The sequence below is a fragment of the Numida meleagris genome, chromosome 23, assembly GCF_002078875.1.
Source record: "Numida meleagris isolate 19003 breed g44 Domestic line chromosome 23, NumMel1.0, whole genome shotgun sequence".
NCBI classification, from domain to species: Eukaryota; Metazoa; Chordata; class Aves; order Galliformes; family Numididae; genus Numida; species Numida meleagris.
Genome location: NC_034431.1, coordinates 5,272,106 through 5,286,311, shown reverse-complemented (window position 1 = coordinate 5,286,311; position 14,206 = coordinate 5,272,106). Strand labels below are relative to the sequence as shown.

General features: G+C 49.6%; 1 protein-coding gene across 1 annotated transcript in view; it reads left to right on the top strand.

Moving 5' to 3' along the window:
* BUD13 (BUD13 homolog) overlaps nt 1–4,725 on the top strand; it is a 6,962-nt gene extending 2,237 nt beyond the window's left edge. Inside the window, exons 6-13 of the mRNA XM_021376044.1 lie at nt 1–262; nt 614–713; nt 807–900; nt 1,237–1,342; nt 1,815–1,953; nt 2,183–2,367; nt 2,742–2,823; nt 3,172–4,725. The exon at nt 1–262 is cut by the window's left edge and continues 1 nt beyond it. Coding sequence (XP_021231719.1) covers nt 1–262; nt 614–713; nt 807–900; nt 1,237–1,342; nt 1,815–1,953; nt 2,183–2,367; nt 2,742–2,823; nt 3,172–3,265 — 1,062 coding nt within the window. The 3' untranslated portion in view covers nt 3,266–4,725. The remainder of the gene's footprint in view (nt 263–613; nt 714–806; nt 901–1,236; nt 1,343–1,814; nt 1,954–2,182; nt 2,368–2,741; nt 2,824–3,171) is intronic.

Genomic DNA, 14,206 nt, shown 5'->3' with positions numbered 1-14,206 from the left:
CTCTCTCCTGAGAGAGTCAGTTCAGCAATGGGAAAAAAAGGCTGTAAAATGACAGATAAGTCACTGCTGGGAGAGATCCAAGGAGAGCAGCTTCGTTTCAGGCACAGCTCCTCTGACAAGTCCTTATCACATCAGAAGCGGCAGGCTACTCCAGATCTGTCCCTTCAGCAGAAGAGGAGATATGATTCTGACCCAGATTCATCACCGCCTCGGAGAAAGAGGACTGGGTCACCTAGTCAGAAAATGCCAAGTAGAACGAAAGGTGAGTGTGTGTAAGAATTTGTCGTCCAAAAGTGTGGAGTTGTGGTGGATAGGTTGTCACTTCTGTTGGTAAAACTAGTTCTTGTAATGCTATTTTTTGATTAGTCTGAGAATAGTTAACCTAAAAGTGATCTGGATAAGTCTTAAAAGCTTGTCCAAAAAGAAAGCAAAGTTTAAACCTTGTTGCCAAGCAGTGCATGTTCAGAAGGAATAGAATTTAAAGGCCGATATCACGTGCTTGTTTTTTCCCTGCAGCTTGTCATCATTTAAAGTTTTGCTTTTTCTGTGAGTTGTCTTGTGTCACCACGTTTAGGCCTTTAGTGATTCTTATTAACAGATGTTTGTATTGCAGATGCTTCCCCAGTAAAAAAGCTTCGCCGTGACTCTGATTCTCCACCTCCACGCAAGGGTACCACTGAGGCAGACCTCTCTCCCCAGCGGAAGAATCACAGGTTAGGTCTATTCTACAGTGATTCCTCCAAGCATGGTCCTCTTAAACATGTTCAGAGCAAATCTTCATATTCCGATTTCTTTCTTTCACAAAGGGCTCCACCTCCTGGAAAGGGTCAGCACAGTTCAAGGAGTCCCCCTGATGTCTCCCACAATCACTACCCTGACAGTAAGGGGTCTCCCAAGAAGGTAAGGGTTTTGTCTTTCCATCTGAGCTGTAGATTGCTATCAAAAGAAGTAATCTTTAAAAGCCTGATGGCTTACAGATGGTAGAGCAGAAATATAGCTCATAAATGCAGCTGTGCCAGACTGTCAATTTGCAGTAAGACAAAGTTTGAGGTGGAAGGAAGATGAGCTCTGCCGCAGCCCTCTGTATTACTGGAGATCTGTGGAAGCTGTTCCCAAAGATGGCAGCAAAGTGGCTATGTAATATGGCTGTCTCTCCTGAAACTTCCCATTATTATACCTCTGGGTCACTGGACAGCTCTCAGCTAGCAGTAAATGTGATTCTTGTTTGATTTGCAGGCCAACATGATGTCTGGGGTCAAAGCTGGCTTGGTGTCAGCTGATGTGCTGCGGAGAGAGCAGCAGGAGCTCAGGAAGCAGGAGAGAAGTAGCAAGCACTTGGAAGGTAGGAGTCTAAAACCACTGCACAAACATCAGCTTTTTTTCTGCTTTCAGCTGCCTATTAATGCTGTATCAGGCCCTGTGAGTGCTGGTTGTTAGGGTGTTGATGGTGAGCATCCCTGTTGGCTAGTATCTAGACATGCTGGTAAATTCACATAGGAAAGGCCACTGGGGCTCTAAAATAAAAGTGGTACCAGTGAAATTGTGAGGCTTTTGCCCTGTCTGCCCCATCTGCAAATCGTAATCTGAAGGAGCAGACTGTTACTCCAGGAGCTCATTGTATGAGTCTGGCAGCATGGGGCAACAGCTGAAGTAAAAGGGAAAAAAAGGCTGTAATACTGCTCGTTGTCAGTAGGTAAGCTCTTTCAGGGCCTAGAACGTGTGAAATATGTTGAAATGACTTACGGTTAATCACTGAATGGCCTGGAAGCTGAAATATTCCAATGTGAGTGACTTAGGGCATCTGTTACTCCCAGAGGAATCTCGACACACTGAAACCATCTTCCGAGACAAGTCAGGCCGCAAGAGGGACCTCGCGCAGGAACGCCTCGAGCAGAAGCAGAAAGATGAAGCAAAGTCGGAGAGAGATGAACAATATGCCAAATGGGGAAAGGGGTAAGGTGGCTTTGGTGATGTGTCACTTGGCAGGGTCAGAGCCTGAGGGTTGGAAATGAGTTTTGAGCCTGGGACTGGGTTATTTTGTGTGGAATTCTCCTGCCTGTTGCTGGGTGCCTGTCAGGAATGCTGCACACAGTGAATTGTGATCAGTGCTGCGAATTGAGCAAGTGACAGTAAACGATTCCGTAGTTGTGAGGTGAAGCTTTGTTTGTGTGTTTGTTTTCAGGTTAGCGCAGGGGAGGCAACAGCAGCAGAATGTGGAAGATGCAATAAAAGAGATGCAAAAGCCGTTGGCCCGTTACATTGATGATCAAGATCTGGATCGAATGCTGCGAGAACAAGAGAGAGAAGGAGACCCCATGGCTGAGTTCATCAAAAAAAGAAAGGCCAAAGAGAACAAGGAAAAGAAAGGTATGGATATGGAGCTACAGGGTGTAGGTTTTAAGGCCCAAGGAGCATAGAAACGCAGCTGCTGTTAAATGAATAGCGTGAGATCACCGTGGCAGCTGAGTCCTGAAGGACTCCTAGTCTGGATTTAGTGCCACAGCAACATTTTCTGTTATTGACCTGTTACCAGTTCCTGTTACTATTATTTGGTAGCTTGAAGTGCAGTAATCAACACACTTCAGTTTGTTTAAGGGTATCGTTGGGAGTTTCCACTGTGAGCTCTTTGGCTATTAGGCAGCTGGTGCTTTGGGTCTGTGAATACCTTCCAGGTTGGTGATAATGTGATCACAAGATTGCACTAAAGTAATAAATGGTTGTGTTGCTGTTTCTGTCTCTAGAAAAACCTAGGTACAGCGGACCAGCACCTCCACTCAACAGATTTAATATATGGCCTGGGCATCGCTGGGATGGTGTGGACAGGTCAGTATTCTTGATACACTGATATCATTGAGTGATAGTGAAACTAAATGAGCTTTTGCTTCAGAGAGTTTACAGTGAATTGAGATTTAACACATTCAACCTTAACACTGCTAACAGTTATGGATGGATGGTAAAACAGGCTTGTCTGAGACAGAAGGGAGCAAGGTTCTAATCTGATTAGTTGTGACTCATGAGAGGCAGTAGCTGCTGTTAACCACAGATCAAGGTGGGAACTCAGCTGGAGATGGTGATGCGAAAGTAGTGGAAAACTTGTGATGTCCTTAAAAAGTTCTGTGGCTTTAGAAAATCTGCATGGTAGCCCATGGTCTTGTTGGTCTCACTTTGTAGGTCCAACGGGTTTGAGCAGCAGCTCTTTGCCAGGATGGCCAACAAGAAGGCGGTTCAGGAGCTTGCATACAAGTGGAGTATTGAAGACATGTAGACAGAAGAAATAACCATGCAGAACAACAGGCCTGAATTGAGATCTGCCTGCTACCACTGCCAGAGCCATAGGTACTGGCTCCTCTGCCTGGACCAAGCACTGTCCTTGGCGTTCAGTATCCCAGTGGATCATCTTCTAGGAGGCAAGGCTGCGTTTAGAGGAGAGCTGCTGAAAGAGGATTTTCCTGCCATCCAGAAAGGACCAGTGCCAAAAACTGCAGTGGCTGAATGTGGTGGAGAGGTGCAGTGGCTGCTGCCCACAGGAATACTTCTGCTCTCTGATGTTCTGTCATGAGGTGCTGCAAACACTGATTTTTGACCCACTTGCCTCTCTTCTAACAAACTGTAGAAACTATGTTGAATTGTTTTATGCCAAATGCTTTGTCTTCTGAAGGCAGTTTACAAATCTTCAGATGTCCTAAATCTCAGGTTTCTTTTCATGGTGAAAGTATGCTGGAATCTAAGGCATGGGGAGTTTAACCCATCCAGTGTGTTGGTCTATTGCAACACATGGTTGTGGTTTCAGGTGTGGCTGAGTTCTTCCAGAGGGTGTTTTTTTTTTTTTGCTCTGAAACAACTCAATACTGTGAGCTGATTGCCTCTGGGCTCGTGTCAGATCTGCCCCATGTCCTTGCTAGTGAGCCCAGAGGGCTTCTGTTCAGTTTTGTGTAACTATTAAGGCCTCTAGTTCTTGGGGTCTTTGGCTTGCAGCAAAGTTAGTGCAGCAAAGCTTCTCATAGCCCTTACTGGAGCTGTGCCAGGTGGGTCAGTATGTGGCAAGAAGCTGCTTGCTGTATATCTCTCTGGTTCTCTCCTAGAAAAGGCTGAAAGAACAACACGCAATGTTGTATTTGACAGCGAAATCTTCAGAAGCTCCTGCAGCTCCTTGGGGGTCAATTTCTTGTGGAAATAAACATGCAGAGGCCATTTAAGCAGTTTCCCCTGACCATTATTTTCTTCAGAGCAGCTAATGGTCATGGATTAGTCCCTGCAGATTTCTCTCTGGCCAGCGTTGCTGATGGCTCGGCACTTCCTTAGCGCTGCTGCCTGGGGGCTCGCTCCAGCGCCAAGCATAACCTCTCTCTTGTGATCAGATTTGTCGGGCTTGCAGCTGGAGGCCAGGCAGAGTGCAGCACTCCATCCCTGCTTGCAAGAAAGCACTTCTGGAAATAAATACAGTTGTTCTTGTTTACGTCCCAGAGAGCATGTATTAAAGGCAGGCAGCGGTTTCCATGGAGATGCCTTGTGTTCAGCTGTGATCAGGGGGCAGTCATCAGCATTGCTCTTTGCAGCGATTTTCGAGCAGTAGGAGGGCTGTGGGTGAGAAGTCTAATGACAAAGTTTTCTCTGGAGTGTGACCGCCTTGGGACTTTCTTTCCTGTTTTTCGTTCACTGTTGTCTCTAGCAATCCTGAAACCCGTGTGTACACTTGTAAATAACAGCTTCTTTTTTTTAACTTGATTTCGTGTGCTGGTTTTTTTTTTGTTTTTTGTTTTTTTTCCAAGCCAAGGACGAGGAGGGTAAATAATTGCCAGCCTGCTGGTAAAGGGATTAGGTGTAATTTCATCTGCTGCCATTGCAGTCTGTGGTTAGCTTGGCCAAACAAATTGTGCTTGGTTGACATCTTTTTCTGAGTCTGTTGGTAACTCTCTAGGTGAAAAGTGGGAGCTTGCTGGACCATAGCTGCGCTGATGGCTCCTCCTGTATTGATGGGGTAGTGGTAAAGCCTCGCTGCGTTCTTTGGGCACAGGCACTTCTCTGTCACTGCTTGCAAGTAAGTAAACCATGGACTACTATTCGTGGCCAAGAGAGGAATGGGGAATGAGGCACCATTTGTAGACCTTGTGGGGAGTGAGTTGTGTTGCTTATTTTAACAGCTAAGCTGAGGGAAACAGCTCTGAGCAGGACTCATTTTTTTTGTGGGTACAATGGCAGCGTAAAGGAACGCTTTGCTGGTGTGGGCCCTGCTGTAGCCTGTCAGGCAGGAAAGTAGTGTGGGAGTGTGAGACAGCAGTCATGGTTCAGTGCTGCAGAGCTGCTTGCTTCACTGGTTGCCCTGCTCGGATGCTTTTACTGTCCTGTCCACCCCGCCTGGGTGCAAGCGTGCTGTTGTCTTGCAGAGGAGCAGAAGACTGCAGCTGGGTAGCCAGCATGAAGGTAGGGAATAGGGAGCTTCTGTTCAGGAAGGCAAAGCCATTTTAAATGCTGGCACTGAGCATGATACTTAATTGGTATCCAGAAACAGTGTAAAGTTTTTCTCTTGCAACTTACTTTAAAGGCTACAATTTAAAAATTTTAGATGGAGGTACAGATGTTTATTACTACCATAGGGACCCTATAGCAGAGTTCATTACAGTACTGAATTTATAATACACGTATTATAATTTTATTACCAGATATTTTCTTGCGAAGATGTATCTGTGCAAAGCAGCAGAGTACAGGAGAGCTTAGATGATGCAATTTACACATTAAAACGAATCCTTTTGTATCGTTGCCCAGATGCAAATTGGCAAATGCCGTGATGGCCGATGTGGATGCGGTTGGATGATAACTCACGGGATCTGAAATGGCTCTTCAGCTTCAGGAGGGACAGGGGAGCTGCTTCTCTCCATCTGCTGATGGATACCCGTGTCTGCAGACAGGCTGGGAGCTTCGTGGGGTTGGAACACCTCCAGCCCAGAGCTGCCTTGCAGTGTCCATCAGCACCAGGAAAGTGGAGGAGGATGGGGGAAGCGGCTCAGAGGGGATAGTAAGATCTAACAAGGAAATGAGTGCGAATATTTCTGCCCTGTTCCTCTCAGAGCGACTCCAAAGCCAGCAGACACCCTCTGCAAGTACGGAGCTGGGCTCTGGTATCTCTTGTGACAGCTGCAGGACCTGGCTTGTGGGATGTTTGATTTGCCTGCGAGACATCCAGCGTACATCTGATTCTGGCAGTGAGAGGAAGAAAGCTGCCTGTGCTTTGCTGAAGGCTCCTGCACCTCAGGAGGGAGCGGGAGGGCGGTGAGGATGGGTGCTGCTTCCCCACACCAGGCCATGGCAGCCGGCAGAGGGTGCTGGCACACTGGGTTTGGGAGACCTGGCTGTGCCTGGGGGTGTGGGGAGCAGCCTGATGCTCCTGCCCAGGGTTGAGGCTTGGTTGCAGCTGTGCTCACCGCTCCTGGGTGCTGCAGCACACAGGTGCTAGGGGTGTTTGGGTTGTGCTTCATATCCTGGAGCCCAGACTGAGGTCTGAGCACATGAGTTGGTCGCTGTGTGTGCCTTCGTCCCTGTGCACACCCGCTGTGTTGGCCAAGGAGTGGGAGAATTGCTTGTGTCCCATTGCCCTTGGTCTGCGTCCTGCTTTGACACAGCTCTGCTGTCCCCATCGTGGCTGTATGTGAGTGGTTCTGGCAGCAGAGAAATTGGAAAATGCTCCGGGATCCTCTGGGATGAAGGGGGTGATGGAGACGAAGCGAGTGGGGCAGGGAAGCGGATCTCTTGATTATAGTTTCTGGAAGGGCAGCAGTCCTGTTCTTGGCATCTAACGGCAGCTTTGATTAGCTTTAACAACAAAAAAAAGAATATTAAAATCTTAATTTAATTTAAAACACTGTCATTCATAGTCATGGCAAACACCAAGCAGAGTAATTATTATGCAAATGAGGCAGATAGAAAAAATGATTAATAATTGCACAAATTAAAAATTATTGTAAACATCCTGTGACTAGTGATAAGTCCGTGAGGAGTGCGTGCGCAGGAGGCAGCGTTGCTCTGCCAGCTCCTGCATCCTGATTTTCTCATTAGCGGGATTTAATTAGTGAATGATGCGGGGGAACCGAGCGGCGTTTGGGGGCAGGTTGAGGGTCGCTGCGCCCAGTGCTTGGTTCCAGGTGATGGCAGAGAGATGCTGGGACGCAGCCTTGAACTTTGTGTTCAGCTCCATCCCGATAACTGCGCAGAGAAGTGGATTTTTGGGGTGTCTGGGCAGGGAGAAGGGGGACCCACAGCTGCTGGCCGGGGTTGGCAGTGGTGTGTCGTCCCCACGTGCACCCTGCTTGCCCTTTTACTGCCCTCTCTGCCATCCCCAGGTCCTGGGCTCCGAGCTGCCCCAGCAGCAGGCGTCACCCCTGACCAGCCCCCAAACGGGCAATTGCTAATTAGTGGGAGAGCTTGCTCCCTCCAAGAATTAATGAGCTTATTTGTCTGGCATTTTGCTGCTAATTGCATAACATTATTTTTTTTCCCCCTGTTCGACTGTTTTGCTTTTATACTTTTGACAGCGAGCACGATAATAATAATAATAGGCTTACACTGGCTAATAGGCTTACGTGGTGCATTATTCATGTCAAGGACAAGCAATTAAGCTTGGCCTCACACATAATAATTAGATTTTTGTTGATGAGCTCATCAGTAATGTGTTTAGTCAAGATTAAGAGCTTAATTCCTGGTGGTGACATCACCTGGCCCCCGTGACCCCTGCCCGTGTTTGAGGTGCAGGAGCAGCCACTGTGCTGTGCTTCGGCTTCCCCGGATGAGCAGGGCAGGTTTGGGGAGGGTCTGTCAATATTTCACTCCAGGAAGCAGGTGGAAGTGGGTTCTCTGAAATGCTGTGATTCCCCACCTGGTTCCCAGTGGGCGCTGCTTCCCTGAGCCCCGTGGTGCTCAGCGAGGACGGATGGAGGGAAATGCGCCTTCCTCTGACGACCAGGCTCTTTTTTTTTTTTCTTTTTTTTCTTTTTTTTTTTTCTTAAATAGCTCCACTAAAGTGGGTTCTGGCAGGTGACGCGTTATTGTAACAGTTTCCTGCTGCGCACTCCTATTATTTTTTAATTAAAGAGAGCCCCAGATTTGTCATTTTAATTTTCCTCCAAATGGCAGCGGCTCCGAGGGGCGGGTGCTTGGCGAAGGCTGGTGGTTGTGTCAGTCACCCTGTGCTGCTGGGACAGCCAAGGGATGGGGCCGGGGTGGGACCCCCCCCCATAGGACCCCCACCTTCCCCCCCCTTCCCCAGGTTCCTGCAGCCCGTGGTGCCCTGGGACCATGAGCTCCATTGCAGCTGGCAGCGGTGCCAGGAGCACAGAACCAATAAGGCCGACAGGTTGGTGGTTGTGTATGCACACGTGCACTTTTCCTAATTATTCCATAATTAGGGACATGCAGAGATTTAAAAAAAAAAAATTACTAATAATATTTACTCTAGACTCTCTATTTTTTTTTTTTAAATAACCCCTCTCTTGCTGGTTCTCCAAAGTCTTGGTGGAAATAACTTTGCAGATCCCAGTTAATGAATATTTGTAAATGCAAGAACATTCGGCGCTGGAATATCCAGAGGGCATCCTCTCTCTTCCTTGTAATTTTTTTTTTTTTTTCAGGAGATATTTAATATTTATGGTTCCATATCCTCGTGAATAAAAAGAGCCACCCGCCAACCCCGAGGAGCTGAGAGGCTGGGGATATTTATGGCGCTTCCTTTTTTCCCTTTTCAATTACAGAGACACCTCGCATAATGAAGCGCTAATAACCTTGTTAATCTAGGATTGATACTCTTTCTCCTGGCCATCTCTTAATAGAATTAAAAACAGATTAATAATCAACGGGAGGCGACGCTGCACGTGGTGGAGGGGCGTGGTATCCCAAATCTGGGCTCTGTGCTGGGCCGTGGGCATGGGGCTGCCTGGCATTGCTCTGCTGGGGGGGGGGAGTTTGGGTTTTCCCTCCTCTTTACACAGCTGAAATTTTTAAGACAAACAGCCGTGTTACGCCATCTCCTAATGAAACTGTTTTATGTTAATTAATTATGTATCAAGGCTCATTTTCATGCGCAGCCCGGCTCCGCTTCCCCTCTGCCGAGCCTTTGATCTGTCAGAGGCTAAATGGGAGATAAATAATCAAATTAAAAAGCAGCCTGGATGGAAATAAACACATTTAAGCTGTGTTCTCTGGCGGTCGCTGCCGAGCTCCCAGTTCAGCCGCTCCGTGGGCTCCTCCCGTGCCTCAGTTTCCCCACGGTGTCCCCATGCCCCAGTGCCACCACTTCACACCCGAACTTATGGGTTGTAATGGGGGACTGCTTTATAGTCGTAATGTTTGAGCCTGCCTGCAGTTACCAGCTCATAGATTTCTTCTTTAAGGGTTCTGAGCAGAGAGGGGTGCCCGCCTGGGCTGGGCGCAGGGGTAGTGCAGCCCATGCTTGCTGTGCAATCAAAGGGAGGCACGGAGAGCACTGTGCCCTCCAGGCTGGCTCCAGGCCCTGCCTTTGGGCTTCTGAGTCTGTCCTCATCAATCTGCACATCGGAGCTGAGCTGGGTGAGGGGGCAGCAGGCAGCACGCCCAGGGCAGGAGGAGACCTTGCTTCCAGTTTGGCATAACTCAAGCAGACCTGTTTTGTTTCTCCAGCCCCAACCAGGCAGCTGTGGAGCTGCAAAAGGGAGGCGGGAGGCAGCTCTTGCACAAGGGGCTGCCCACGTGCAGCAAGACCTCTCCCTCCACCTGGCTGGAGAAGGAGAGGTGCTGCATAAGATGCATGCAGAGGCATCACACTGCAGGGCTCGTGTGCCACGAGGAGCATCCCCGCTCCGCCCTGCCCTGGCTCAGCAGCTCTGCTGCGAGCTAATCAGGTCAATGCATTTTTAACGTGGCATAGGAAATCTTTATGTTTTTTGTCAGTCTCATTCTTCTCCTCGCTCCCTCTGTAGGGGGGCTGAATTATTTAATGCTGAATATTAAGCAGAGCTGTTTTCCCTCTGCCGGAATGCTGACGGTGCGTTTCGGCCCGGGCAGATTGGCAGATGGCTGTTCTCCGGGGCGGGTGCAGGGGGAACCCATAATGCCGAGCAAATTACCCACTTACAGCCAGATTTACAGAATCACTGAGATCCCACTTACAGGCATCTCAATAAATAGGCCAGATTTGCTCGAGCGTGCAGCACCCAGCGGCTCAGAGCTGCACCCTGACGGAGCACTCCCAGCCTTTCTGCATAGAGTTTTCCCATTTCTTTGCGTGCAGCAGCGAAATCTGCTCCTCTCCCATGGTGCCTGGCCAGCCCCGTGGCCTTCTGGGATGGAGTGCTGGCATCGGTGGGCAAAGGAAGGGCTTCAAATTGGAGCACGTGGGCTGATGCGTGGACTCAGCCCCCAGCTGGGTAGCACCTCGTGTGTTGGTGGGGCGAGGTCGGGCCCGACAATGATCACACAACAGGTGAACCAAGGCGGAGGGCTGCTCTGCGTATCAGGGTTTATCTTCTCCATTAATGGCTTTCTAAATTGGTGGCAGTGGAGCAAAAAAACCCAATTTGAACTCAGAGCATGCATGATTACTATTGTAATAACCTTGGCTAATAAGAATATGATGTGGTGTTAGGCTAGGAAAGAAAACACATTTCTCATTAGCTTTTTGATTAATTACTCCACATAATTTCCTAGGGGGACAAGCCTGGGACTGATTGCCTTTGCTTTTGACGCACGGAAGTGGTTTACCTTAACTTAATAATTTTCTCGGTGACATTTTAATGGCAGCCCTCAGTTCGGCTCCGGTTGGCTGCAGGCTGTGCTCCCACTATGGGCATGGGATGGTGCCTTCTCCCAGCCCGTAGGGCCCCATACAGCCCCATAGGGCCCCATATGGCCGGGCTTGGGCTCAGCAAAGGTGTTTTTCTTTAGTACCTGGTATCTGACAGCTGTAGCACAGTGTGAGTGCTGCTAGGAATCCAGCTGCTGGAAGGATTATGTTTACATATGGAAGCGGCCGATTTCCTTTTGTGCCTTGTAATGTAAATGCTTGACAGGAGCCAAAACATGGGGCAGTTGTGTGATGCTGCCACGTGGGGTGGTACTGAAGGAGGGGAAAAGCTGAGAGGGGAGCAAACAGAGATCTGCTGTGTTCCGTTGCTGGAAATGGAGTTATGCTTTGAATTTCTCCATCGTAGTGCCGCACAGAATGTTGGTCTCTGCTGGTTGTTGCAGGAGATGTTTCACTGCAGGGGCTGTGCTGGGGGGGGGCACGGGCACCGCCGGGCCATGGCCCCACGCGTCCCACACCGGGATGTGCTGCAAACCGAAGTGACCTGCAGCCGGCAGCTTTTACGCCGTAATTAAAACATGGGCGAGTCCATACAAATTCCCACTAACTGAAATGTCAGGGTAATTCTCCCCCTGCTGCCGTGACATTTCTGGGGGCATTGTCTGAGAGCGGATTGCGCGCTGCTGGGAGCTGCCTTCCCCCGGTCTTATTGAGCTTTGTGCTACTTTGCTGCTCCCCAGGACCTTTATCCCACAGCTCATCCGTGCCCGGGGGCTCACAGAACTTAAAGTAGGGCCTGGCCTTGCTGGGAGCCTGCCAAGCAAAAGGGCAGAGGCGCAGAGAAGAGCCTGTAAATGGAAAGTGGAGCACAGCACCCTCTGAGCACAGGTGAGGGCAGGCAGGGGAGCACAGAGGATGCGCTGTCAATGCAGTAACGCTGCAGGATGAGCGCTGTGCCTGCCCTGAGGGTTACTTGCAAGTGATGGACTCATGAGGTGCACAACCTGCTGAAAGCAGGAGGTGGGCAAAGCCCCCTGCGTGCACAGGGGTCGGGGCAGTGCGTCACACCTCAGCACTGCGGTGTTGCTGGCTGGGTGCAGGGAGCGTAAGCGACGGCGATATTTATGTTTCCGCCTAAAAGCCTGGATCAAAGCAGACACTTTAATCTACTCAACAACAACTCAAGGATTAAAAAGTTGCAGGCAAATCACAGCCCTAAATTGGTAATATATTCTTGCTTGTCAGTTGACAAATCATTCTGTAAATCCGTTCTGCAACTTGCCGTAGTCCCTGTCGCAGGAAGGGATTTGCCAGCCCCAACCGCTGTCTCTCGGGAGGTGGCACACAGGAGGGGCATTGCTTTCCCCCTGGGACCAGTTCTACCTCTTTGCACTGGCTGCTCGGTTAGGGAGCAGCGTGCCAGGGCCATTCCCTATTTATATTTTCTCTGTTGCTGCACTTGTTGTTTCTTCCTTTCCACCGCACGCATCCCTCTCCCCATTGCAGTTAGGGGCCGGCTGCGTGCTGGGGACACCGCCGCCCCGTCCCCTCTCGAAACTGCTGCGACTTTTGTTTACCAGAATGTTTCATTTTCAAACAAAGTAATTACTAATTAATTGGCGAGGAGCTTTATTTCTAATCCCTCAGCTCCTAGGAGGGAAATCTGGCCGTTTCCTGGCCGGACGTCTGTGGCAGTGCTTGATGGCTGCACCATCTGGCGGGCTGGAAATAATTAGCAGGTGTCCGGTGTGGGAGCAGGTAATTGCCGATGGAGAGATCTGCGTATTTCTGCATATGCTCATGGAAGGAACAGCCCGGCTGGGCTGCATGAGGCAGGAATACGGGCTGCGGGGTGGGCTGACAGCCGCTGGTCGCATCCAGGGAGCGCGGCTTTGCTCTGCGCTAACATTTGAGATGGATTTAGGGCTTGGTGCAGCAAAGCTGCTGTTATCTCCGAGGGGCCCTTTGGATAAACACGGTGGCTTGGTGCTAAAGCCTCTGCCCGCTGCAGCGAGCCGCTCTGCATGAGCATCCCCCACTTCATCCTCCCCCATCTCCATCCTTCCCCAAATCCCACCGAGCATTCCTCCTGGAGCCGGGGAGGGAAGGAGGCACTGATGCAAAGGGGCTTCTCTTTGTTAGGATTCTTCTCCTCTTCTCTCTCTTCTGGCCAGTGCCAGGCGAGTTGATGAATTAGCCCAATATATATTCTGTCTGGAAAGAAAACACATATCATATATATCTTTGACAAGTTATTATTCTTCCTTATCAGAATATGTGTGCATCTAGCCATGCTATAACTCACCCTGTGCGTCGCTTGTGGGATGAGACAGGAGGAGCGTGGCAGGTCCTGAAAACTCCTGTTATCCCTCAGCACAGTCTGAAAGAACTGTGTGTGTGCTTGGAGTAGGCTGAGCCCTTACAGTCAGAATGGTTTGAGTTGGAAGGGACCTTCCGAGGCCGTCTGGTCCCACTCTGCAATGCATGGGGACACCCACAGCTCCATCAGTGCTCAGAGCCCCGTCCAGCCTGACCTTGGCTGTCTCCAAGCTCTTGCTCTTTGCTCACGTTGCACAAATTAGGGATGCTGGGCTGGGGTCTCATCGTCTGGGAGCGCCAGCAGCATCCCTGCCAGGATGGGCTCATCTGGAAGGCAGAAAGTCCCCACCGCTCCCCAGCCCTGCTGCAGTGGCTTTAATGTTTAACTTATTAAGATAATAGCTGTTCCATCTGCGATGGTTTGAAACATGATCTAACAGGAATCTTCTAACAAAAGTTGCTAAGCAGCATTGACATGATTTACTAATAGACTCTGAATGTGCTGTAACTGAGATGGAAATTAATTTAGTGATTAGGAGATTAATATATAGAGTAGAGCACATCCTAGTTTTTAAAGGCGAGGAGGAACTGATGGCGTAGACATCTCCAGTGGCTCCTACAGGAGAGATGCCAGCCCTGCGTGGACTGTCCAAAGGTGTGAGGTCTGTAGGTGTGGGTGGGCGGAGGGATCTCGGTGCAGGTCTCATGCTGCACTTTGGGATGAAGATGAAGGAGAGGGATAATAGAATCATAGAATGGTTTCAGTTGGAAGGGACTCTCCAAGGCTGCCTGGTCCTGCAGTGCACAGGGACACCTACAGCTCCATCAGTGCTCATAGCCCTGTCCAGCCTGACCTTGGCTGTCTGCAGGGACGGGGCACCACCGCCCCTCTGGGCAACCTGTGCCAGTGCCTCACTGCCCTTAGTGCCAAACTTTCTTCCTTATCTCCAGTCTGAATCTCCCTTCTTTCAGTCTGAAATCATTTCCCCTTGTCCTATCGCAACAGACCCCACTAAAAAGTCTGTCCCCTTCATTCACCCAGTCCTCCTTTAGGTACTAAAAGGGGATTGCAGCTTTGTTACATTGAATACCATCTCATCCCAATGCATTTGTTAGCATTGT